At 42.4% G+C, this 26,869-nt stretch overlaps 1 protein-coding gene across 2 annotated transcripts in view; it reads left to right on the forward strand.

Annotated features, from left to right (window-relative positions):
• Positions 1-26,869, forward strand: part of SPATA13 (spermatogenesis associated 13) — a 71,974-nt gene that overhangs the window by 24,065 nt on the left and 21,040 nt on the right. Inside the window, exons 1-4 of one of the 2 annotated variants that reach the window (XM_014250378.2) lie at positions 1,828-1,908; positions 3,673-5,469; positions 18,259-18,621; positions 21,741-21,885. In XM_014250378.2, coding sequence (XP_014105853.2) covers positions 3,832-5,469; positions 18,259-18,621; positions 21,741-21,885 — 2,146 coding nt within the window. In that variant the 5' untranslated portion in view covers positions 1,828-1,908; positions 3,673-3,831. Of the gene's footprint in view, positions 1-1,827; positions 1,909-3,672; positions 5,470-18,258; positions 18,622-21,740; positions 21,886-26,869 lie in introns of those variants that run through there. The other variant, XM_088067663.1, reaches the window with a different exon arrangement.

Consider the following 26,869-nt stretch of genomic DNA (forward strand, 5'->3'; position numbering starts at 1 on the left):
TTTAAAAAATACAACATGCAATATAAATTCTTACCTTATTATCTAAAGTGAGTTTTAGTGTGGCTTTCCAAGGAAATGAAGTTTTTGTGAGCACTTTGTTAAACTGTCAATAACTTCTTTGATAATTTCTAGCTCTTCAAGCCTGTTTAATCTGTTGATGAACTTCAAATTCATTTAAAAGATATTTTCAGATCTCAGTTATCAGGATTTCTTAAGTTTCAGAAACTGTTGGCTGGATAAAGGAAAGGCCCAAATGAGCTTGATTCAGCTCAACAGTTTTCTCTGCTTTGTCTTTTTGTCAAGCTCGTTGATAGAGGACACCTGAGGAACTGAAGGTTCCTTTCTCTGAGAGGCAGAGGTTGTGGATTAAAAGTATATTCAAAAGGAGCGTGATGCATATACCTGGAATATCTCTGGAAAGGAACTTCAAGGAACATAGGAACACAAATCCATTGGAACCCAGGGCTGAATAATGTTAGAGGTTTTTAAGTGACCAGCACAAATCCTTATAGATACCAGGGAGGCTGTGAGACAAGTTTATAAGACCTGTTGAAAGTGGCTTTTAACCTAACTTCTGACATGCTTCTTTTCCCATATGAATGAAATTTTCCTCATAATGTTGTCACTAAGGACCTTTTCTTCCCTGTTTAATCAACTTCACTGAGTTCAGAAATGTCCCTTTCCCAAGGTCTGAAGCAGATACTTCTTGTCTGCACTGACACAAGAACTTCCCCAGGCAATCCCTAGCTAACACAGATCACCAGCCGTAGTCCATATGGACCCTCTCCATACAATGTCAGCATTTCCAGTCTTAAGCTGCATTTATTTCTCCTTTGCTTCCCATGCCCAGCACTGTAAAGCAACCACTTCCCCCTCTCATTTGAGTCATTATTCCAAACTCATTCCTTCCATGGTGTGTAGCAGAAAGCTGTGGCTGCAAGAGCAGGGCTGGTGGCAGGCTGTACCTGCTGCTGCTGACTGCCAGAGAGTTCTGTGGTCACTCCCAGTTATTTGCTACCTCATTTGACCTGCATCCCTTAAGCCCATTTGTTTGTCTCATCCCCTAACTACACCTTGGCTTTGAGAGTGTGTCTGTACTGCTCTCCAGAGAAGTAATTACACTGCGTGTGCAGTCACACCAGTCTCAGAGGAGAGGCAGTGGGACTGATAACCTTTGCTAGTTCTTTAAGGCATCTTCTCTGCCATGCAGTCTATCTTGTTCCAATTTCTTTTTGTATCTTACCTGAGCTACAATGATAACTAATGTTGAAGTTATATCTACAGTTCCAGTCCAAGTGTAGAAATATTTTTCGGACAATAAACTTTCTGAGCAAGGAGACTACCAGCTCGTACAGGTCTTTGCCAGGAGTCATGACACAGGGCTTTAAGACGCTGTCTCACAAAACTTTCCTTGTAGTATATGAATTCTGTTCAGATTGTGCATAAAATGTTGTTCCTGCTGTTAAGTCTGAGGAATACCAGCAGACCAAAAAGTCGTCCAGGTTTTGGACAGAAAGGGAGCCTGGGAACCAAGCGTGAGTTTGGTCAATGGACCGTGCAAGCTGCACTCGTGAGCAAGGCATACGGACCTAGGGACGGAGAGGCGGGGCATCATCGAGGGAACTTTTAAGGTCCTAAACGCGGCCATTCCTGGGCGGCCGTTCGTTCCTCCGGCGGAGGGAAGCAAGGTAGGCTCCTTCGAGCGAGCGGCAGCGCGGGAGCCCCGGCGGCAGTCACTGTGGCGGCCGGCGCGGGGCCGGGGGCGGGGGGAGCAGCCGGGGGTGCGCGGGAGCCCCGCCCCGCCCCGCCCCGCCCCGCCGGGCGCCGCTGCCATAGCGATGCGGGAGCGGGCAGCGGCCGGGACGCGCGGCGGCGGCGGCAGTGGTGGGGAGCCCCGGCTGTCCCCAGGTAAGGGTGCTGCTCCGGGGTCGCCTCCCGGGGAAGCTATTGCGTGCTCCACGCTATCAGTGGGTTTTAAATCTCGCCTCGCTGTGTTTGTTCTGCCGCCTGCCCCCCACCCCCGCTCCCCTTCTGCCCGCTCAGGTGCAGTTTCTCCCAGAGCCGCTTTCTGCGGCAACTTCCCTGTCGAGAGCAGTGTCTTGCGGTCGTATTTCGTTCCATGTTTTCTTTCCGCGCGGAAAGTTGCGAGCGGTACCAGGGCGCAAGGGCCGGCCGAGGGTGCCCGGCGCGCTTTTGTCCGGCCCGGTGCGGCTGCGGCGGGGCTCGGTCCGGCTCTGTCCTGCCCTGCGGTCCGGCACCCTCCGCCGCGACCCCTCAATAGCGGGGCTTAAAAACTGCGGCGGGAGATGTTCCAGGCGTCTCGCTAAGGCGCAAGCAAATCCTTTTATCCGCGGAGGAGCAGAGGTTCGCAAAACTTTGCAAGTGCTTTCTCTCAGGAGGAAGCAGCCTGAAAGCCAGCGGGCACGGGCTCCGCAGCTGCCGCGTTTCACGTGGAGGTGGGGACTGGCTCTGTGGGTCCCGCCGGGCGCCCCGGAGGTGTCCCCGCAATGGAGCCCCCGGCAGGCTCCTGCACCTCCTGCCGCTGCGCCTCCGCCTTCCCTAAACCCCCCGGCCCCGCTGCCCTCCGAGCCCCCGCGGCCCTTGCCATGGGAAGGAGACAAAGAAGGGTCCGGGGCTGCCGCCTTCCCTAAAGCACAGCTGTACGCCTTTTCTTCTTGCTTCGGGGCGAGGGGGAAATCCCCCCATGACCCCACCCGACAGTGGCAAGTTTTCGAACATCCCACTGCCCCTTGCTGAAAGAACCGTGTCACGAGCTTTGTTTTTAAGGTGGAGCTAGCTTCAGCCTGGGCATCCCGGTGGTTTTCGGGGAATTGTTTACCATGGTGGGGAAAACGCCTGCCTGCCTGGCAAAGACCCCTGTGTGGGGCAGGAGACACGTGGTCGGTGGTCCCCCTACAGCTTTCCCAGGCACTGGAGTGTGATCTGGTCTGCTGGATCTCCCAGGCTCAGAGGAGGAGGAGGTCCCTTACACATGTTCCAAACGCTCCAGTCACTTTCACATTTGAGTTTTCATCTTGCTGTCACCACAGCATAGGGTGGCTTCTGGGTGTACTGCTTTTAATTCTTGTTTTCTTTTGTAGGGAAAAAGACTTTGCTGTGCACTTGATGTAATTTTTTAGGATTTTATGTGCCAGGGGACAGATAAGTCAGTGAAGTGTCACAGTCTTCCAACAGAAAGCAAGTCTAGGAAAAATTATACCTCTTTTCCTTGCCTCCTGTTTGAGAATTAGATGTCACTTGATGAACATGCTTTAGATTAAAATCTCCCAGGTGTCTTGGGGCTCAGTGCTGAGCGCCTGAGGAGGAAGGCTGGATTGCTGTTACTGGGAATTTCTTTCTCTTAAGTGCATGTGAGGATTGTATTTACCATTGTAAGGTAGGTGTGTTAGTTGTACTGAATTTATTAACTGATTAGCATTAGAGAAACAAGTACGTATTGAAATTATGCTGGTCTCTTAAATTGCTAACGAATGTAATTATACTTTGAGTTACAAATGCCTCCTCTGCACCCCTGCAACACACTTTTGTTTGCTATGGAAGAACTCCATCCTTTTGTGTGTGTCTTTATTTCTTACAATGTAGCTGAAACTTCTTTTAGTCCGGACTTCGTAAGAAAGTTTCTTAATGGTGGCTTTTGTTTTCCTGATGCAGGCAGCACCGCCTGAGGGGCTCAGCTCACCCAGTCGATGTGAAGGCAAGGCAAGGCAAGGTGCAGCAGATGAAGGGGAGGCAGCGAGGTCAGCTGGTGGAGACAGCAGTGTTGCTTTGAGCTACCCCAGCCTCCACCTCCATGCCTACAGCATTGAGAGCATGACAACATTTCCAAATGGCTGTGGAAATGGCACCACTGTTACTTGTATAGTTATGGATAATAAAGAGCCCCAAAACCAGACTACCTGTGCCAGTCATAATGGGGGACACAGCACTAGCAACAGTCCTGAGGAGGAATTTCAAGAGGATAAGCTCAGCCCTTCCAAAATCATGCGCTTTTTCACCACTCCTCGGAAACGGGCTAATTCCAGCTCCGACAGGCCTCGTTCTCTGGTTTTGATGGGCAACTCATCCACGTGGAATGCCTTTTCTTCTATCAGAAAGATGGGATCTTTCAAGAAGTTGAAATCTTCAGTTCAACAAGGAATTCAAGCAAGGGAATGCTCAGACATCTTAAATGAGAGCAGCATAGGCAAACATGGTTCGAATGGAGCAGTGGTGCGAGTACAGACTAACAGGTATTCCTATTCAGGGCCTCTGCACGATTTCCAGAATGCAGTGGATGGTTTAGCTTCTGACTGTTCAGATGTGGAGGAGAGCGATGAGTCCTTCCTGAGGAACACTCACCGCTCACGCAGCATCAGGCGGGCTTACGGTGCTGGTCGCATAAACCTGCTGGACACAGATAAAGTTCAGAGTCACCACAACTGTGTTAGGCCAACATCACCTGCCATCACAGAGCCAAAGATCTGTGAAATTTTCGTGAAAGACTCTGAAAACAACAGGATCATTTATTGGAGAAGCAGAAGTTCAGATAATTTGAACTTTCTGAAGAAAAGCTCATTCAAACGGAAGTCCACCTCAAACCTTGCTGATCTGAAGGTTGCAAATGAAAAACAGATGCCAGCAAGGACTGTGAGTGTTGCCTCTGCTGACTCTGACAAAAGTGGTGGAAACCCTGAGAGGAGATCCAAGCGATGGAAGAGCCCCATCAGAGCAAAGGATTTTGACAGAGTTTTGAAATTTGTCAGTAACGTTACAGATGTTGCAAGGAAGAAGGATGCCCCCAAGAACACGTCTCCTTCTCCCAGTGAGCTGTCCCAGAGAACAAGGTCTAACAGCAGGCTGCACGATGACTACTCCCGCAGGGTTTCCAGCAGCACGGATCATGACAGGAAGAGATGCGCCTCCTCGGTATCCAGTCCTGACTCTTCCTTGCCAGGAACACCTTGCCTGCAAAGCCCTGTGATTGCTCAGGATAAGGAGGCTGAAATGAATGTAGCTGTCACTGAAGATAAAAGCCTCAGGACGTCATCAGGTATCCCAGACTCTGATAGCTTTTCACCTACTCTGAACGACATTAGTCCATTTCCCAATGAAGTCTTTTATTCGGACTCAGATGAACCGAAAGCTACCCAGCAGTGTACAGATGAAGCCGAAAACCTTCACCTTCCAGTCAGGCCAACAACTCCAAAGCCTCAAAGTCCAACTACAGGGAAAGTCAAGTGCAGTATGAATTTCCAGTGTCCAAACCATCACAGCACGTTGTCACTGAGCTCATCGGAGAGCGAAGAGAGAGTTGAGGTACTGGGGCTGAAGTTGAGCAGGAATCCTGTTTGCTTCCAAGACTCAGTGCAAACTGTGTACTATGATGATGGAAATGAAGACAGTGGCATAAGCAGCCACTCTCAGCTGAGCCTAAATTTAGCCTCTGGTACTGAAGAGAAAAAGGAAGAGGTAAGAAAGAAAGCAAAATCCTTCAGAAGTGATGTATATTTCTTACTGTGTTTTGTCTTTATTAATGCAAAACAATGCAAACAATGCAAAGTAATGGCTGCTGCAGCTTGTTATTGCTAAAATATGCTGACAGCAATTATTTATTTTAAATATTCTCTTTGGATGCTAATGTACAATTATTTTTTCTTTGCACATGAATATCAAAGGAAGTTTTGGCAGCAAAGCTATTCATGTGCGTTTTCAAGGGCAGCTCATTGCACCCTGCAGATACACCACCTTGTCATGTGGCTGTGTCAGATTTTACCAGCTTGAGTAGGGTCTGGCTGTGTTTCCTTCAAAACTGAAAGCTCTTTTTTAAAGAGTCCGTGTATTCTGAAGTAGTGTTGACTTACTGTAAAACACTTTGCCTGTGGAAACCTTGCAGAACATGGTAATATTTGTAGAGCAGTGTGGTGTGAAAGACACAGTACAGAGGTTTAAGCATTCAGTTGTATCCAATGTTTTTGCTGTGCAGTGATGACCATACTGAGGGTGAACTGCTTGCTTATTAATTTGTTTGCCAACTGCAGACAGCAGTACTTTGGATGCTGGGCTGAGTGTGCTGCTACTGTTTTGGTGAAGACACTGTTTTCACAGCACCTAATGGGTGATTTCATGCTCTCAGTGAATGGGTAGATAGATATATTGCATCACCTCTGAGGTAAATTCACATGATAACACTATGCCCCCGCCTAAAACATGGTGTGAGTTGACACAGAGAAGTTGTAATGATTTGGCATCTTTGGTGAAGAGCTGTCAGACATGCAGCTGTCTGAAGCAGTGAGGTTAGCTCAACCCCAGCTCACTGGGGCAAAAATCCACCTGGATCTGTATAAATATGCATGTCATTCACAAAGTGGGTATATCTTTTAAGTTACCTCAGTTTGACTAAAGTATCTTAGACGTTAGGTATGAGATAGGCAATGCAATGCTGCAGCTGCACAAGCTTCAGCCTTTCATGCTGTGAAGTTTTAAAATGTCTGTGAAGCTGTTCTACTTTTAAAAGCTTGGCATAGTTTTTGCAAACTAACTGTAAATGGTTACAGAGCTTATCATTATTGTCCTTCTGCTGGAGAAAAGCAATTTTGTTTACTGTTGTGTTTGCAGCAATTGAAAGATTGAAAAAATAATCTCAGTGTGTATAAATGTCTGGGCTCAAAGGTTATTCCTCTTCTGGAGCCCTAGAACTGTTCCTACCATCCATATTTTCCAAAACTCTCACTTACATGCAAGGAGAAACTTTCACACTGCCAGAGGAGGCAAGAGCCCTAGTGTGGATGGATGCCAGTAGTATTTCTCAGGAATAAAATGGGAGGTGGAATTAATGCTACTCATCTACCATCTAGTGGTGAGCTGCCATCATGACCCAGAAGAAATTAATCTGGTCCTTCCCTTTGGCTCCCAGCAAACCAGTACAGTTTTTACATGAATGTGTGTACATGGGATGGATAAGTTACTGCAGTTTTTAGTTTTAACACCACGTTCTGTTATTATCTAACATGCAATTTAAGCTTTCTCTTTATATTATAACATATTTTAGGGTAATTGTGAGTGTCTCTTAGTGCTTGCTTCAGTTGTCTAAAATACAGACAGCTCTGTGGCAGCTCTGGGTTCATGTAGTGGGTATGCAGGCAATATGGGATGGTCTGAGCAAAAGATGGAGGAAGTGGTGCCCAGGGAATAGGCCCCTTGGCTGTAAGCCCTCACTCTGCTGTGAGCACTGCCTGGAGCCCTATGCTTTGTAAAAACAGCTGTGGCCACTCACATGGTGTAGCTGCATCCAGACAGACCCCTCTTCTGATGGAAAAAAACAAGGTTTTTGGAGGAGGTAGCTGTGGGTTGGAAGCAGGAGCTATGCAGGACAGGGTCTGCTTTTATCTTACTACACATGGAGTATAAAGTCTGTTGTTTCTTTTTTCAATGCCTGCTCCTCATCTCATACACAACCCTAAAGCTGTGGCACTCAGAGTGACTGCAAAACAGGTAGAGTGGTATGGTTTCTTCCTACCATTTCTTTGGAGGATTTAATTTCCTGCTTTACAGCGCGCTTCCCTCAGCATGGAGCTAGCTTGGCACCAAAGATGCTTATGCCAGGTTATTTTTAAATTGGAGTTTATTCAGCCTGTAGGCACTTTTCTGAATGCCACATATTCACACAATGAGGTCACTGGGGTTTGAACTTTTGACTACAATTCATTTTTACCTTACACCTCCGCATTACATTACTGTACTGGCCCAGCAGGTTGTTCTATGATGGCTGAGTGCTTAGTTCTCTCTCAGCAATCATTTGAGATGTAGTGTGGAGCCATGGACATCACACATTTTAAAAATTTTGTCTGAACCTTAGATACACTGTGTTGATGGACAACTGTGCAGTTTCCATGTTTCATGGATCTGCCTTTCTGTTCAGATTTCATGTATAAGCCAGTATGTATTTCAGTACAGCCACTAAAGCTTGAAGATGTATTTTGGTACAAAGCTTAGAAGGTCCTAACCAGTCAGGCTGAAATAGGATTTCTTTACAGGTCTGGCTGTCATAGCTGGGAGTAAGTGTAGTTTATTCCCTTACTCACTCATCTAGTAGATCAGTCAGCAAATGAAATCTGTGGAATTTGGACCATCTCTGTATTTTCCCAAATATGGAAACTAAATATTTCTACCTTATATTTCCCCACCAGTGTAAAGCTGATTTTGCAGTATTCATGCAAGGACATCTATTTGTTCATCAGAATTGATGTTTTGGGTTGTTTTTTTTTCTTGCATGATTGAGTCTTGAGGTCCTGCCACCTCTGTTACTTCGATGGTTTCACCAAAATGCAAGATTTGGACTGGAGCAGGGGAGATTTCTTGGGTTTTGTTCCTGACAGAGGTTGCTTCCCAGGGAAGAGCTAATTAAGTGCAACCTACATCCATGCCTCAGCACTTCTGAAGCTACAGAGATGTGAGTCACCAAAGCTCACCTGTGACATCCCATGCTTTGCCACTGTCTGCTTCATGCTACTGTCATTTATATTCAATATGTTGCTTTTAAATAGCATGAAGAGATGATTAGGTACAAGCTTGTACTTGTTTAGAGTGTTTCACATGGTCTTTGCTTTCATGAAGAAAGAGCCCCATGTCACTGGAATAATAATAAAAAAATTTAGTCTGCTTTGGACTGGTGTGTGTCAGCCACTGAGGCTGCCTGAACAAAACACAGTTCTGAATTTGTTACAAAAAAGTAAAAATCAAGTTATTTGACATTTCACCTAGTCTTTCACAATCTCATAGAGTGTCTGGAATTTAGGTTGCCTTGCTGGCATCTGGCTTCACAGTACACCAGACTTTTTATTACTTGAGTACCTTATCTGCATGGCCATAAGTGAATGATAAATTACAGTGAAGAGGTAGCTCTGCTGTAATTATGATTGAGTCACAGTTTATTTGCAGACAATATTTTAAATATTCTAAGACCTGTCTGTCAACTCATTTATGTTCATGCCATACAAAAGCTGCTGGTCCCAACTAGTCCACATCATAAAGTCCCCAGTGCTCAGCTGTTGGCAGAGTTGATCTGTTTTTTCCTGGACAGGTCTCTAGGCTCTGAATATTAAGCACACAGGGCTTAACTTGGAGGACAGCTTATAAAGATGAAGAAGAACTTTATGGGTGGGATATAGAGGACTCAGATATTGCCTCGCTGTTTGTCCTCGCTATTTCTAGCTTCAAAAAGTGTCCTCACAGTGAAGGACCAAGGGGTGGTAGCTGGATGTAGTCATGTTCAATTGCCTGCAAGGAGCAAACAGCAGCCAGGATCATAGTCTGTAGTTCCTGCCTCTGGAACATGGCTGGGCATGAGCACACCTGGGAGCTAGCTGCTTTCAGCTCTTTGAACCCTTCCTTTTGGATTTATTCACCTCTGGTTCATCCACGTGCCGTTTAGAGTGTAGTTTAATCAACCTAAGGTGTTAATGTATAACTGTAAATGTGGTAAACTGTGAAGGATAGTTAGATGAAGTAGTGAGGGGAATCTCTGAAACTGGGTTTATTCCTAATGGGCTTGTAATTTGGAGTGAGGGCTCACCTCTGCAGGGGCATTCTGGTCTTGCCTGGGGGCAGAGCAGAAGAACCCCATCACAGGCTTTCAACAGCATCTTGCAGAAAACTGAGGTTTCAGTTAGACCAAGCAACACTGGAATTGCACTAAACTCTGAGCTGCTCTGCACGTCAGGATGCATTCACACAATGTCCCCACAGTCACCCGGTGAGTGACTTACAGATGCATTTGCCCACAGCTAGACTAGAAACCACTGCATTGCTACAAACATAAATTGCAGAATCCATTGCTGCAATAATGCAGCAAGGAGCCCTCAAATGGCAGGAGTATCTTCCTATCGTAGCAAAAGCTTTCAGCAGCAGAGCTTTCATCCATTTGGTGCAGCCCATAATCATTCGTTGCTATATCCACTGCTAGGAAGAAGGAAAACCAGGCAGTCATGACAGTAGTCTGAATTCTGGATTGGGTTAAATTTTATACCAAGTAGCTGCAGTTCTTAATAAAATTGGCCATTCCTGAAAACTGTAGGATAATAGAGGAGTTACTGTCATCCCTGCAGAAATGTTTTGGATGGTGACAGGGAGAGCTCAGGTGGACCTCACTGCAGTTAGCCTGGGACAAGCTGCACCCTTTCTTTATTGCATTTGTGCACCTCTGCCTTTCCAGAGAGTCTCATGTTTGACTCTGCTGTAGCTTTCCAGTGGCACCTCAGTAATACCCAGCTGTTGCTCACCCTGGGATCAGGAATAATAAATAGTACCCCAGGAAGTGGAACAGCACCTCAGGCCATGTGATTTGGTTTCTTGCATCAAGTGTGGTGAGTTGTTGGCACTGAAAATCCATTTCAATGCTAGGTGGTTGAGATACCCAAAGTGATACCGAGCCACCTGCATTTTACCTTTCTGGCATCTGGAGGCTGCTGTGTTGCTTGTGGCACCAGGATGCTGTGGCAGGCTGGAGACCAGCCGAGTGCTGGGGGAAGCAAGCACAGCAGCCGTGCCCACACCCCATGCTCTAGGAAGTAATAGTTGGCAGAGGTAGAGTTGCCCAAGGCAGCTCCACCCATCGCAGGCTGTGTTTGTGACTGCTGCTAGGACTTGGGGAGGAAATATGCAGCTTTGCTCTGGAAGGGTGGAGAGAGTGAGGAGCCAGAGGACCTCAATTTGGAGAGACTCTGAATAGAGGCAGAGGCTTATGGCTTTTTATGTTTTGCTTTGCTAGCATAAAGTTCCATTTCCAACCTGTGGTTATCATCTGGCTTTTGAGATTTGCCAGTGGGTATTACAAAGATAGCCTGAAAGAAGTTTCTCATTTTGCCAAATAAAGGGAAATTAATTTTTTTTTTTTAGACCTATTACTTGTTCTGGGGTGTTCTGAGAAAATACTTAGGGATTTATTTAGGAGTTAATATGTGTACATCTAAAAGAAGCAGAGAATATTAATACCCCTTTAATATACACCACATGCTTGCTATTCCAGTTCAGATACTAAAGGAAAGAAGGGACAGTATAAGAGCATCATCCAGCCATCCCCAAGTTTCAAGTCACCAGAAAACCTAGAGGAAATGGTTTTCTGGTTTTAGCACATTGGCGTTTTTATATAAGTGATAAGATTATTTCTGCAAAGGAAGTACATTTCCCTGCAAACTCCTCCCCTCTGCCATTCAGAAATGTGCTAGCTGATTTGGTTCTGGAAGTTAATTAGAGGAAAGGAAAAAGGAAATCCTTGAAGCTGAGGAACAGATTTGAGAATCATGAGATCCGCTTGTCATTTCCAGTCCTGCCCTGTACTTCTACATGACTTAACTTTGTATCTGTTCCTTATCTGTGAAATGTGGATATTACCAAGGTGAACTCGCTAAGCTTGGTGAGGCATATTGCTGAGAGGGAAAGCTTTATGCTTTATCATTGATTGCGATAAGCAGGCTTTCAAGGATCAGGTTAAATGAAGCAAACCTGCATTAAAAGGCCTTAGAAAGTATATGGCTAAATTTTCTTTGTATCTATATAGCCTGATCTCTTAATGTGGTTTTATAGGTGTATTTGTTAATCAGAACACCACAAATGCTTTGGGATCCCAAGAGGAGAATTATATAAACTTTTTTTCCCAATTTTTAAAACTTCTAAAATGAGTGTTTTACTACAGCAGTTTGTATTGCTAATGGGGGTTGCTTTTGCTGTGTCACAGGGCACGGTAATATATTTTTTCTTTACTAAAATGCATAGTATTTCCTGTGTCTATTCTGTGAGTATAAAGCTTATACTGGTGTAGTGCAGTGGTATTGCTTTAGGGAGTCCCCCTCAGAAGCAACATTTTGCAAATTTTTAAACTGTGGCTGCAGACAAATTTTTTTTGGGGGGGGCAAGGGGTCATCAAAGTGGAAGATAAAAGGCAGGTTTTCCTCCAAGCAGCTAAAACTTAGTTTAAATGTTGGCCATGGCTGTATTATTTTGATTGTTTCTGCTTTGCTTGTCTATATAGGTGTAATTTAAGCATGTGCTTTTTGCAGGTGTTTCATGGATTGCATTTTGCTGTCTTGCAGGCCACTGCTCAAATTGCCCTTGGTATTCTAGGGATAGATAATCAATGCATTTATGCGGGGTCTTCTCAAAGGCTTATTAAAAAGAAAAGATGTTAGTGGCAGAGGGATGTAAAGAAAAAGAATATAGTGCAATTTGCATTTAATTAGAAAGGAAGAGATGGAAATTTTCTTGAGTTGGACTGGTTTAATAATTCCAGTTTGCTTGTGATTGAAGATGCAATTACTTAAAGTGTGCTTTCTTCTACAGCAAAAGCAGTCATTTCCATGGTAGCTATTGCTGTGGAATCACTGTTGGATCAATAGGGGGTCACTGGGCTCTCTTAACACTTCAGAATCGTTTTATAAAATCTAGAAATTTGATAAATGAATGGCAATAAATGAATTTTCTCTGGGATGCTTTATTTATCCAGAGTTTCATAATCTCTGTGTCTGTCACAACAGTTTGCAAAAAAAAAAGTATTGATCATGTCCATGAAACATAAAACAAGCTTTTGACCTCATTTAGTATTGATAAATGGACTTCAACTAATGCTCTCCCAACTGCTATTTATCAACAAGAAAAAGTGCAGCAGTTAGCTTTTATCGTGTACCTGGGTGGAGACATGTCCAGACTTTTACTGTGTTAGGTCAAGGTGGTAAAAAAAATTATAGCTACTAGGTGACAATCCCTTGGCCCTTTTTATGTTTGGTGGCTTGTATAAACTGAAAAGCCAATTCTAATATTACTGCTGAGTTCCTAAGATTTGGCAGTTTCTGTCTTATGCAGAAATAATAGCTGTTTAATAGTCACCAATTATAATATATAGCTGTCGTTGCTAGTGTAAGAAATGTGTACATTTTTATATAGACCCCTAAATATATGCAGAAATGTATATTCTTGATCAAAATACAAAGATACCTGCATGACCTAGCGCAAATATTGTGATAGTTTCAAGCCTTGTAATTTACAGAACACGACTGACTACGCATCAAAACTTTTCACTGAGAATATGTAGTAATTGTGTTCCAAAACTTCTCAACCTACTCAGGTTTTCTTTGTAACTTAGTCAGAATCATCATCTGTTTAATTTATCACACATTTTAATAAATTGCACTTGGAAATTAATATGTATTTTTGTATAGGCATTGTTAGATTTTGATTATTTGTTTTCTCTGGGTTAGAAGGAGGCAGCAGTAGTTAGCAAAATTACATTTCAGCCAGGCAGCTCAAACATACAGAGATAACAGAATAAGCAGTATTGCAACTTACTGTGTAGCTAAGGAAAATAAACAATTTCCCCACCCAAAAAAAAAAAAAAAAAACCCAACCAAAAAAACCCAAAAAACTGGCAGAAAAAGGAGAAGCAGAGTCAGGATGCTGTTTTCCCTGGAGAAGCAGAAGGAAGGCTGGGAGTCTTTTGCCAAGAGGTCCCTACTTGTGACTTCCCAGAAGATTACTAGGTAGGCAAAACATTTCAGGAGAGAAGTGTCCCCTTATACCTTTGTATTTGTCTGTAAGTGAATGTTATAGAACATTATTGCATTTGGAGCATAAAGATAAAATTTTAAAAATCCAAATAGCAAACAGTAGGGGTTGAAATGCAGATTAGTGGTCAGGGAGCCTCAGTAATGTACACAGTCATCAAGACCTTTATGAAGTGGGGATTTGTATTGGCCAAACACATCGACAAAAAAAAAAAAAAAAAAAAAAAAATCACCCAGGGCTTGTTTTAACTTTGTTATCATGGTGTCAGCCCTCAAAAGTGTCCCCACAGCAGGAAGCTGACCAGCAGCAGATTCTGTTGGGTCAGACTTCTACTTTGGTCTTTCTCTGCAGCAGGGAATGGGGTCAGGTATAGAGGATGAACGGTTATTTATGGTTTGTGTATCTGCATCAGTGAAAGTCCTGCCATCCAATTTCAGGTACTGGCAAATTCTTTGTCGTATCACTGATAAAAGTTGCATCCACATAAGCAATATTTTATCACTACTCTACAAATCAGATCTTGTGCTCTTTGGGCAGCGCTTCCTCTGAAATCAGTTCTGAGTGCTGAATTTATCAAAGGTACACAATGGTCTGAGTAATAGTTGGAGAACTGGGCTTTAAAGGCTAAGCTAAGATTTCAGTGATTAAACACCTTATGCTGATGTTGCTTACCTTGGTTATTAATGAGTACAGAGAATGCCAATAGCAGTCATGTGCCATTAAATGGAGCAGGGTTGTACCAGTGCCAAGTTGAGCTGAGCGAGATCATGATCAAGTCCTTGAAGTTGCTGTACCTGGATTGGGAAATCAGTCTGGGCCCAGGCATGGGAGGGGTTTGGTCTGGCTGGGCACAGACTCTGTGGTGTAGTTGTTTACCTGAAAGCAGCCTGGGAGAGCTCCCACTGTAGCCTGTTGGGTGTGGTCAGGGGGTCCTGGGGAGCACAGCATTGACAGCACCTGGATGTGGCACCTGGAGTTGAGCCCAACTAAAAATAGCTGTCAAGTGACGTGAGGGGCAGCTGTCGAAGACAGCTGCGCACAGCTGGAAAATACCTCATGGTGAAGCTGCACATTTCTGGAGCAGGAAGTGGGGACCAAGCAGGGTTGCCCACAGCACTGGGGAACATGGTTGTAGCTCCATCTAAACCTACCTGCAATCCCGCTTGACACCTGGTTCCTGCTTGTAATGCTGCCTGGATGGTCACTCAGTAGGCTTGGCCAATGCCCTTGTTAAGGGGTCCAGCTTGATTCCTGGAACATAAAAGACCCAGCACTGCTGGAGATGTCCTGTCAGGCTTCCCTTTGTCCCCAGGGGCTGCTTCTGGATGGCCCAGGCCTCCCATAGGTCCTGTGTCATACCTGCATGATGTGTGGCACGTAGAGATATCTTAGATTCCTTTGAACATTTGAAATGGCCCTGGGTGCTTATGTTCAGGCAATGAAATTTCATCCTAGATTTCTCCTGGCTATGATGACAGCTTTATTATCTAGTTAATGTACAGACAGCTCCATTGCAGAATTGAAATTTAAATGTGGGAATCTGCAGCTAAGAGTGACATATTGGAAGGGAGCAATAGCAAATATAAATATAACCTGGATTGAAGTAAAAGTTCATTTTAAATGGTTGTATTTGTAGATACACTGCTGTCAGGAATAAGGAAAGCAGTAGAAATACAATGATATAACTAATTTGCTATTGTAGGAATGTAGTTGTCCAGATAAAATTAATTCATTTGCATCAGCACAAACAAGCAGAGCTGTTCGCATTTGCAGTCTCAGAAGAAACCTGAGGATACAGCCTAAAAGGCAAGATTAATAATCTTGATTGCTAGTGTTGTGATCTTGTGCTGTTGCTAGTCTAGCAGGTGTGAATTTCAGAAAATCCAATGTGGAATAATCTTGGATCTTCTCAGAAATCTCAAAATGCTTTGAAAATTTTGACCAGCACTTACAATAAATGAGCCAGTGCATGAGATTTTGATTTTCATCCTACATGAAGTGCCAGGTATATCTCTACACATCTGTAGATGTTCCCAGTAATAATTGTATAACATCAACCTGCTTTCACTTATACAAGATTCATTAGGAGAAGGTAATTTGAGGTCAGCAGTGGTGCACCAGTATAAAGCCAGTCACAGGTGGAATACAATTGTTTCCTCAGAATTTTTTTCTTGATGTCAAGAGTCACACTTCTGCTTAAGTGACTGCAGTACGGGAGCCTATGAGTGGTGTACTGGATATTTTTATTCTTGCTAGTAAGTGGTCACTTGATCAGGTCCTGCTTGAGAAGGCCACTTAGAGGGATGTGAGGTTATCAGTCCAGTTTCCCCTGGTTTTTGCAGTGACAGGATTATATTTTCTCTTTTAGTATTATTCAGTGCAGTTTATAGATCTAAGACTAAAAACACACATCCTTCAGCATTGTTTGTTGTACAGCAGAGATTAATCTGGATGTCATTTGGATCAGTACTGTAGGTGGAGTCCTGCAGAACGAATGCAGTCCTCTGCAAATGTTATTGCTCAAGATAAGGGTGTAAGCAGCAGATTATGAGATGACGTGTGACGTGTCCTTCCCTCAGTCTAAAAGTACAGGATCATGGTATGAACTTTTCCTGGCTGGTTATGCAGAGAGTGTGCTCACATTTCTAGCTCTTATGGACAAGACTTTGCAAAAAAAAAAAATAAAATGACTCTCATGAGCTCCTTTCTCAGTCACTGCATATGTGGAGACCCTTTACCTGTGTCTGATTCTGAGGTAAGAACCTTATTTAACCTGTGACTTTGCTGCTCAGACTTGGAGGGGTTGTGCTTAAGGGACAGCTTTGCTGAAGCTGTGTTAATGCACCAGCCGGGCAGTGACTCCTCTGCTTAATTAAATGCACTGTTAAAACTGGTCCTGAACACAAATCTGTAGAGAACCTGAAGTTCTTGCTTGGGTGACAGGTGTCATGCCATAGAAACCAAATTTTTTTAAGTACTTTAATTCAGAATATGTTTCATGCTACAAGTGAAATAATTGAATGTAAAACAGTGTGTGATATTGATACTTTTTTTCATAATTGCAGTAATCATGTTAAAATATTGACTGTTTAGTAACTCTGCTCATTGGCTGAAGTGCTTTCATACCATGGAATTAAGCTGTCTTTCAAACAAAAAGCAACATCTGCCCCCATTGTATCATGTGGCTTAAAAAAGATTCATTGGATTTGTAGTGGCCTGACTGAAAATGGCAGGTGGACAAGAAGGTGACAGAAGATAAATCCTCTGTCACAGACATCTTTGTAAAAGGCTGCTTCTGGGCTGGATCTTTGCTTTGCTTATGCAATATCTGGAATGTCTTCATCTGGTCTGGAACAGCTGAACAAAATATAGTTAGACAAAATTATGCTTTTCTCTTTACTAGTTTTCTCTCTTTCTTTTCTATTTTTATAAAGGAGCTGGGAAAATCCAGATAAATAAATCAGAAATTTGAGAGAAAAGTGAACGTAAATTTTTGTGTACAGATTTTTTTTCTGAAAAGTTGCAAGAATTTTCTAGAAAAAAATTACAACAGTATTACTTTAAATGCATTGAAATGCTTAAAAATGTTCCCTCTACCAACCAAGTATTTCAGCTGAGGTTATTTTATTTACAAACTTGTAATACCACTGCAGTTATGATACTTGAAGGCATTAACCTCAAAGAGCCAGATGTACTTTTTAATAGGAACAACATGATCATTTTCCAAGCTTCCTATCTAAACCCATCATTTTTTCCTATGTTTGTTCCATAATATATCTCTGATATAATCTGTATGACTTTAACCTCCCAGAGCATATGGGAAGAAAGCTTCTCCCTTCCAAACTGGATGAGCTTGCTCACCTAATTCACTCCTGGCTGCAGAATATCTTGATCCGAAGTGGGACTGTGGGAGTGAGTGGTAGGAGGGAGTGTGACTGCCCAGCCTGGTATTAGCTTACAGTTACATGGATCTGCAAGTGCTCAAACTGCAGCCTTGCTGTCCATTTTCATCACTGAGCAGAGGTGAAACAGAGAAGTATCATAGAATGGGTTAGCTTGGAAGGGACTTTAAATATCATCCAGTCCCAGCCCACTAGCCATGGACAGGGACACCTTTCAACAGACCAGGTTTCTCAGAGCGCAATCCAACCTGGCCTTGAACATCCACAGCTTCCCTGGGCAACCTGTTCTGGTGCCTCAGCACCCTCACGGTCAAGAATGTCTTCATAATATGTAATCTAAACCTACCTTTTTTCAGCTTAAAATTGTTGTCCCTTGTCCTGTTGTCACAAGCCTTGGTAAAAAGTCAAAAAATACAGTTGAGTTATTTTTATTGGTGTTACCTGTAACATCCAACTTGTGCATAGAAACAAGTCCTGTGAGCACAGAGCTATCTTTCCAAGATACTATTCCTTGAATTCAGTGTTTGTGATAGGAACTGCTGAGGTAATAGGCGAGTTTTTAGTGATATTAGTCTTGTCTGCCAAAGAGGTACTGATTGTTGGGTGTTTACCTTATTCATCACAAGCATTGTGATGTCTCTGCTTTGCAAAGTTATCTCTTCCTGAATTGTCAATTGCATTTGTTGTATTTATAGTAACTCCTTCTGTTTTAGACATGTTAAGTTGATCTGCCATATGACTAACTCACAAATGATTAACTGTCAGAAAATTCCATGGCTTATTTGACTTGTTCACATTTAAAAAGGTTGTTTCTGATGACCACTGGAAGAGGTCCGCGTCCCAGGATGAAGAAAAGGCAGACTCACAAAAGGTCACACCCAGGAAATGGGGCTCTGGAAAAAGATCCCGGCCCAGACCTCTCTCAGACTATGGCCAAATGTCAGTCCGAAGTTTCTCTATACCAGAAGATGCAGTTGCAGTGGAATCTCAGAAGATAGACTGCACAGATGGAGAAAATCAGCCAGGACTGGCATCTGTTGGTTCTGTGATCCAAAGCAATACTGTAGGCTACCACAGAGGGCGAAAAAGAAGACCCATCTCCGTAATAGGTGGGGTCAATTTCTATGGAGATGATCAAGTAGAAGAGAGAGAAAATCTGCTGACACAAGTAAGATAAAAAGATGTGCTCTGCAAACTGCAAAAGACCCTCTCACTTCCTTATCTCTGTCTTCAGCCTAGAAAATAGAATGGATGCTTCCTTCTCTTCCTTCCCTTTTGTCAAGCTGACTTCATGTGCTTAGAATACTGCTTTCCTGGTCACTAATTACTTTCTCTTCTTGCTAAAAATACAGCATGGAACAAACCTGATGCTGACTTTGGGATAATCTTTTCTGTATTATAAATTAATCTGATTTCTTTCTTGGTGTGGTCATTATGTCTCATGTTGGTCTATAAGGACTGATTTGTGTGTAAAACAGATGTGTGTTTAATCTCCTTATAGGGTGTTGGGCCTGAGGATCAGAGTACTACAATCAAACACAATGATAACACATTATCATTGATCATTTCAAATTATCTGAAAGCAGGCCTTTTCAAAAACTGTAGCATTAAAAGTGGTGTTCAAATTCTTGGCTTTGGCATAGCAAAGATACTTAAAACTAATGAAGACATTGCTTGAGAAAATTGGTAATAAATTGGGAAATAAATGAAATTAAGAATTTAAGTAAACTGACAATATGAACACAATGTCTGTCCATGTACTACTAAGTGGATCAGATGAAACAAAGCTAGAAAACCTATAAGCAAGCAGTGTGTACTTGAGTAGTACCTATATTTACCATCTCTGTTGGCTAAAGTAAAAGAGTGAGAAATTAAAAACTTCTGAAAGGTAAAAATTGCTCCTTTCTCCCTGGAGGTATTGCTGAGCAAGTATAATGTGTAGAGGAACTTAGTGTTGTGCAGGTATTTTCTACTTTCCTGGAAAGCTGGAGGACTTCTGCCTAAAGCAATTGTCAAGCTGATATAGTAACAGAAAAAAGAATTAGTATTTGCATCCTCAAAAAAATTTATTCTGGTGGTTATTAGTGAAGTTTGACTTCTGTTAGTCTTTCTCAAGCCGCTTCATCTCCTGCTGGGAAGTTTAGTGATAGTAAAGTGCTGAAACAATGGCAGGATTTTCAGTTTCCTGTGAAAAACATTTTGTAACATGAACACTGTTACTGTGTATTACATACTTTTTCTTTATAAGTCCCTGCTGAAAAAATGCATCTTGATGCAAAACTCCAGCTGAAGCCAATAAGCCTTTTACCCAGGCAAAGACCTTTGTTTCAAATCATGTGTAATTAAGATGTTTTAAAATTAATTCTGTCTCTTAACTTGGAAGGAGAAAAAAAAAAAAAAGAGGAAAATTATTGTTACAAATTCTAGCCCATCTCACTCAAGAATAATAGATGGATTTCAAGGGATAGTAAGTACTGGTAACTTGCTGTACTGTATAAGGGATTAAACACTCTTCAGGCCCTTCATTTAGTGCTGAAACCAAATTGATCTCTTTTCAAACTTTGTTCACATCATTTTAATACTGAAGGAACATGCATCAAGGAAGCTATTTGAGCTGACTCTTTCCATCCTCCAGTGCTGCCATGAGGGCTTGACTGGGGTTAAATTAGCACATTGCTGGATCACTGTGGTCAAGACCAAAACTGTGGAGCATTCCTAACAAGGGCACATCATTAAACCAAATTACGGCCTTCCCAGGACTACCACTGAGTAAAAGCACATCCATGTCTGTCCAGGGAAAGGATCAGGACTGAAGCCTTATAAGAAAATTTTAGTTGCCCAGAAATAAATAGCCTCTTTTGCTTGCTCAGCCAGTTGTTTGCATACAGTAATTGCTGTCACATCTACTAGCTAAACAAATCAGACTTTTTGTGGTGAAGGATCCTGATATACTGATAAGGCACCTAGGAAGGGAGGTTTTAAGATGAGTTTTTCAATGAATCAGTTCCATACACATTGAGGTTTTTGGCAGTCATAAAAAGTAAACTTTTAGCTGGAATGTGAAAAAGGATTCATCAGGCAGGCATATATGTGCTAGAAGTACTTTATGTGAGGGGCTGTCAAAGACTGCTCTTCACACTGGTGATTTTTTTTTTTTCTTTAAAGCTTTGAAAACCCATGGGAATATTTGAAAAGTACAAAGCTAATTCCCTCTGCTGTTTTTTGTTTTGGTCTGATGGCTTAGGTGTGAGAAAACATTTCCAAACAATACTGTCATGGGTTTTGTAACAGAGTGTCAAGAGATAGTTCATTAAAAACCACTCCTCATTAAAAAACCACCCCGATGTTTCAGATTACTTGATAGAAGAACAGTAACGACTGAACAATAAGATCTAAAGACAAGTTTCTCTTAAGTTCATATGCTGAAGCGTGACTAATGTTGAATGCTTATGCAAGATCATTCAGTCTGGCTAATGTGGAGTTGTTCAGGGACAACATAAAATCAGACTCAATTTGCAAATAAAACAGGGGTAGGTTTTCCAATTATAATTCAACAAATGAATGATTTATCCAAAAGAAATGGCTTTGAGATAAAGGTGCAATGAACTTAGTATTGCCTCTTTCTTACAAGACTCCTGGGAACTCAAAACAGAGCATCATTTAGACAATTATTATTGTCTTGTTTATTTTACTGACAAGCAATACATTTAACTGGTGAAAGCAGAAATCCACTGCCTTTGCAGAAAACCTGTTCCAGTGTTTTACCATCCTCATCCTAGAAAGCCTTTTCATTAAATTGACCTTCCTTCAGTTGAAAGCTATTCCCCCTTGTCCTATGACAACATGCCATTGTTAAAAGTCCCTCTCCAGCTTTCTTATAGTTCCCCTTGAGTACAGAAAGGCCATAGTGAGGTCTCCCTGGAGCCTTCTTCTCTAGGCTGAACAACCCCATCTCTCTCAGCATAATCTTCATCGAAGAGGTGCTCCAGCCTTCTGATTGTCTTCAAAAAAGAGTATTACAAGATGAAAATTACAGAGCATGTCTGACCACAACAGAAGGCTCAGGAGTTTTTAATGTCACAAAGAATTGTAAGGTAATAAAACTTGTTCTGTGATGCTGGTAGACATGGTATGCAGTGTTTAGGCAATGCCACTTCAACATAGGGGATTTTACTGCCCGTGTAATTACCTGGACTATCTGGAGAAACCTTACTTCATACCTGAGCTTTGCTCAGTTGCACTTGCCCGTAGCTTTACTAATACTTGATTTTCCTGTTTCCTTGGTAGCCTGCGACACGGCCACCCGTTCCAGCACACAAGGTGCCCCCGTACAAGGCTGTTTCAGCCAGGTTCCGGCCACTCACCTTCTCTCAAAGTACCCCCATCGGCCTAGACCGGGTGGGACGGAGGCGGCAGATGAGAACATCTAATGGTAAGATGAGTATTTTTAACTTTGTAGATCAGAAAGCCACACCCCAGGCTAAGCAAGAATTAGAATATAACATGGAGGATAAAGGGGTGCATACCAACTCAGTGGCAAAGTAATACCCAGCAAAGTTGCTTTGTTTTGTGAGTTTCTTAATAGTAGCTGCTGTTCTCATGCAAAACTTCTTTTTTTCACATCTACTCTTTGACATTGCTATGGTTTATTGTTCTGTATCACTTACAAACCTGTATTCTCCACTGTCTCACTCATATGATTGTCTAAAGCTGATAGATTATGAAGGAAGTAAGTTCTTACATGCTTGAGTTCGTACCTGAGCCCTAGCCACACCACACATGTATTTTTAATTTTCTGTTTGCCATGCATTCAGCTTTACTTTGATAGGCAAGCCTTAATTATTTAAGGCTTGCTGGTGAGTGTAGCCTAACCAGAACTCTGGTACATGAGGGACAGGCTTTTGGAAAAATTGCCTTTTTGGAAGCACTGCACTTTTAATAGGCTCACTGATGTGTCCTACATAATTTTGCTGTAATTGTTTACTCTTAGCATGCAGTGCTATCTGGAGTTAATAGAAGTAGTTTATTAACTAGTCTAGTAGTAGTGGAACCTTTCCTCACAGGTGGGACCAGAAGAATCTGGGTTAACACCATTTGTGTTCCTTCAGACACTGCCAAAAGTTAGAAATAAAAGCAAAATTCTCACTTTGTATCTTTCACTGTTAATAGTGAACAAAGCACTGTTGAGGACCTTCACCTTGAACCTTCTGGATCAAGGCTTCCCATGACTGAAGTAGGAAACTTAACAAATAGCATTTTCAATGTTTATGAAAATTGCATGTATGTTTACAAGTCAGTAACTTGGCTTCTATGGTTCTTAGCTAAGCTTTAGCTGCAATGATATCCAAATTCTGCCAAAAATGTTTTAACTACGAATTAGTTTATGTAAGAACATGTTAAAATTGAATACTCCTGTTTTGAATAGATGACAGTTTTTTTTCAGGAGGTGCTCTTCAAGAAGCAGACTTGGGAATTTCTAACTATGGCAATAAGAGGGATTTACTCCCTGAGATGAGCTCATCTGGTTGGAGCATGCTGTTGATAATGCCTAGGCTGTGGGTTTGAGCCCCATATGGACCATTCACTTAAGGGTTGGACTTGATCTTCGTGGGTCCCTTCCAACTCAGAATATTCTGAAATTCTGACATAAATTATTGTGCTGGTTTAGACAGCTGGTTTAGGGAACTAAACTCCAAATAAGCCACTACCTTTCCCCCTGCCCCTTCCAGTAATAAAGGGAAAATAAGGAGAAATTAGGAGATTACAAAATACTAAAATCACAATGACAACAGCGATTTTAGTGTTAATAGCAAAAAGTATGAAAAAAGAGGGTGCTCTACCCACAAAAAAGGGCATTTACCACTGTGAAAAAAAACCCAGCACTTCCTGAAGACAATGCCTGCTGTCGTTTCCACACAGAGGCAATGTAGTTACTGTTCCTGCATCTGGGCCACATGGTGTTTGGGACATAAAGGAAATATGTCAAGGAGAGCTTTGGCTGCTTAATGTTCTCCCCTACCCCAGTTGGAAAACAGCGAAGAGTAGGACAAGCAAACCCCTCGGAAGCTCGATCATCGTGTTGTGCCACTCCACCACCTCAGACTGCTCCGCTTTGCTGGTTTGATTCTGCACAGCTGCCTCTGGCATCGATGCTGCTCTAGTTGGGCTCTTCTGGAGTTTAGACTCTGTGTAGCTCAGCTGGGCTTGACTCTGTGCCGCTGTGTCACTCTCTTGCTTTTTTTGAGTGGCATCTCGGACTCATCGTCGCTGTCCGTCAGCACTGTGTCTTAAAACAGTGCCCTAAAGAAATGGGAAAGGGACTGACAGTGGTGGAGAGGGGCTGGGTCCACTTGGCTGATCCCAATACCTTCTCCCTGAAGAGATCCGACAAGATGGCAAACTTTGGTTTCCAGTGCCTGCCTACTTCTGCCAAAACCACGCCCCCAGTGATGATGTGGGTGGTTTGGAATAAACAGTGCTGAAAACTTCACAACTTCTCTCTAACCAAGGCAGTCATATACACTCCATTTGTATTTTCCTTTTAATTTATATTGTGGTAAAAGACTGGGAACTACTTTAAAACCTGTGCCTGCAGTGTGTTGTGCTGCATGCTCCTTAGTACGCTTCATGAGTTCAGATCAGGCACTGAGGTAAATTAGACACTGAATGCTGTGACTCTTGCTGAGATTATACAAGTGGTGTCAGTCCCTGATTCCAGAAGGACCGTTCACAGAATAACAGGTCTGCCATAATGTAGTTTGTGAAAAAAAGAGGCTCTTTTTTATCACAGAGTAGGAATAAATTTTTCTAATTTTTTTTTCTATTTTTAGTTATGCTTTCCAATTCATATTTGTAAACCACATGAAATAGTATTAGTTACCTAGACAACTGCCTGAGAGCAGTATCTCCCCAGGTGTTTAGGTTTTGAATAACTGATCTCCTAAAGGTAAGCATCAGGATGACAAATACACAAACCAAAATTTCTGCCACTTTTAAGGACAATGAAGCGAAAGCAACCTTGATTATGTTAGATGTGACTTTTATGAGACCTTACAATAACCATAGAAGTGGAGCAGGAAAAGTTTCTGAAATCTGAAGGCAAGTGGGGAGGGACTTCATCATGGACTTCACAGTTTGCAAGCAGTTGCAAAGATCTTTTAAGTAGCTCCAGAAGAAAATATTGAAGTGACTAGTGTCACACATTCTGATCTCTTTCCTTTTTTCTCTTAAATCACAAGGCACTTCCTTGTCTTTGAACATGTGTGAGTTTTTTGTTTGCTCATGCACAGTGAAATTTGATAGCACAAAAGCCCTTTATTGTAGAAAGTAATTCTAACCCCAAGCACAGAAGACCAATGGTATCTTTAATTACTTGCTAAAAGCTAAGACATTACATGCTTTCTTCTTATAGCAATGGCAGATAAAAGTGGAGATGTAAATTTTTAGAAAAACAGAGGTTACAAGACAGCGAATCATCATCTGTAGGAAGCAGAGCATGAATCATACAACACAAGGGAAACTGCCCTTTTGATTTACATTGCTACTGTTGCGCTTGAAGGGTTACAAGTTTTAAATTATATTAAATAGGTTGCCTATTTGTCACTGCAGAGGAATTTTTATACTCATCTTAAAAACGAACCCGTCTTTTTTTGTATGTATTCGTGTGGGACTAGAATTTGACCTGTGTGGAGCACGGCTCAGGAATGACTTAGGAGAGTGGTTGGTTTTCTTAAAGAGAGAGCTCATGAGTGGAATCAGATGTTCAGTGTCTGCACGAATGATGTGGGAAGGGAGGTATAAAATGAAATGGTAATTCTTGCTGGTGTGCTGAATTATTCACAGTGGTAAAAGTGAGACATGAGGCACTGCACTGGCGTCAGGTGTTAGTCAAGTCAAGGTAACCCATGTGGAGGAGGAAAAGAGCCTGATGTGCTTACAGAAGGATGGACTTTGAACTGGATATTGCCGTTCAGGCAGAGATCTTGCAATCTTAAGAGACATTTACAGAATCAGTGCAGTGCATAGTAACAGTCAAAACAGTAAATAAAAGGGCAGGAGTTTGTAAGAAATGAATAGAGAACGAAACAGAAGGCCCAATTGTGCCAGTGGTGTGTGGGGGCCATCTCCCCGTTCCTTTCCATCCCAAAAGGCATTTTTTACAGGGGACGATACAGAGAAAAGCAGAGGGACAAGAAAATCGACCCAGTGTGTGTCTCTGAGAGGAGTGATTAATGTGGCTTGGGCTCTGCAACATGGAAAAAAAGGACAATAGGAGAATAAAAGTCTGTTTGGCATAGGAAAAATGAACAGATAATAGTTATTGTTTCAAATAATTTAAGAACTAAAGGGCACCAAATTAAATCACCAGAGAGCAAGCTCAAAATAAAAGATAGTTTTCACAGTCTGTAAAATTAAACCATGAAACTAATTGCTACACATTATATTTCACATCCCAACAGTTAAAAAAATTCACAAAGTGGTTTGAAAAATCCAGTTCATTAAACACAAAGATATAATTTCTGCCCCAGGAGGGATCTGACTGATCTGCAGATAACTGGAATTTAGAGAAGTACATCAGAACAGTGTCATCACACGCCTCATCTATTTTTATGTTCCTCCCTAGGCATCTGCTACTGGCTGTTGTCAGAGAAGTGGTTGGGGGTGACCTGTGGTCTGCCCCAGGATGGAGGGTTCTACGATACCAGAGTATTTCTAGAACTGAATTTTCTTGAGGTGGATAAACTAGCTTTTAGTATTTTAGTAAGTGCTACCCACAGCCTTTTTAGGGTGCTCTGTGCAGTGGTTAAGCCAGCTCAGCATGCATTTGGACAAGGTCACTGTGGACTGCCACTACAAAGGGCAGCATGTGCCTCCTCCTGTCCCTGGCTGATCTACAAGGAAATGAAGCCACCACCACCTTACCACAAATGAGTACTTTCATGGTGGTTCAGTTTGCCAGATGTGCCCATGCAAAGGAGGGAGAGAAGCCCCCCTCTCTATCCCAGCAGCATCCCACAGGGGCATTAGGTTAATCATTGAGCAAAAGCACACAGTCTGTTCCTTTCTGCAAAAATCAGACTGAAAGAGTTCCGGCCTGTTTTTCAGAGGTTTATATTAAACTGTCTTGTAAAAGAGCTGTGTGGGGTTTGATCTGGTTTTCCTCTGGCAGCTGAACTGTTTTTCCCTGATGGGCAGGGGTTGGACATGGCAAAGAGCTTGTGCTCTGGCTTGATTAAAAGCGTGAAATTTTCACTTGCAAGTCCCAGGATCCATCAGTGCTTCAGTGTCGTCCATGTCACTTGTGTTTGCCAGCTTGCTTTTTTTTTAATGGTTTATGCCAAGAGAAACATTGTGTATGAAGATCTTATGTAGTAGCTTGTTTGTATTGTCCTGTCCAACTAGAGTCCTTGCAGCAA

This window comes from Pseudopodoces humilis, chromosome 2, assembly GCF_049639895.1.
Source record: "Pseudopodoces humilis isolate 2021_Gansu_Grassland_sample_001 chromosome 2, ASM4963989v1, whole genome shotgun sequence".
Classification (NCBI taxonomy): domain Eukaryota; kingdom Metazoa; phylum Chordata; class Aves; order Passeriformes; family Paridae; genus Pseudopodoces; species Pseudopodoces humilis.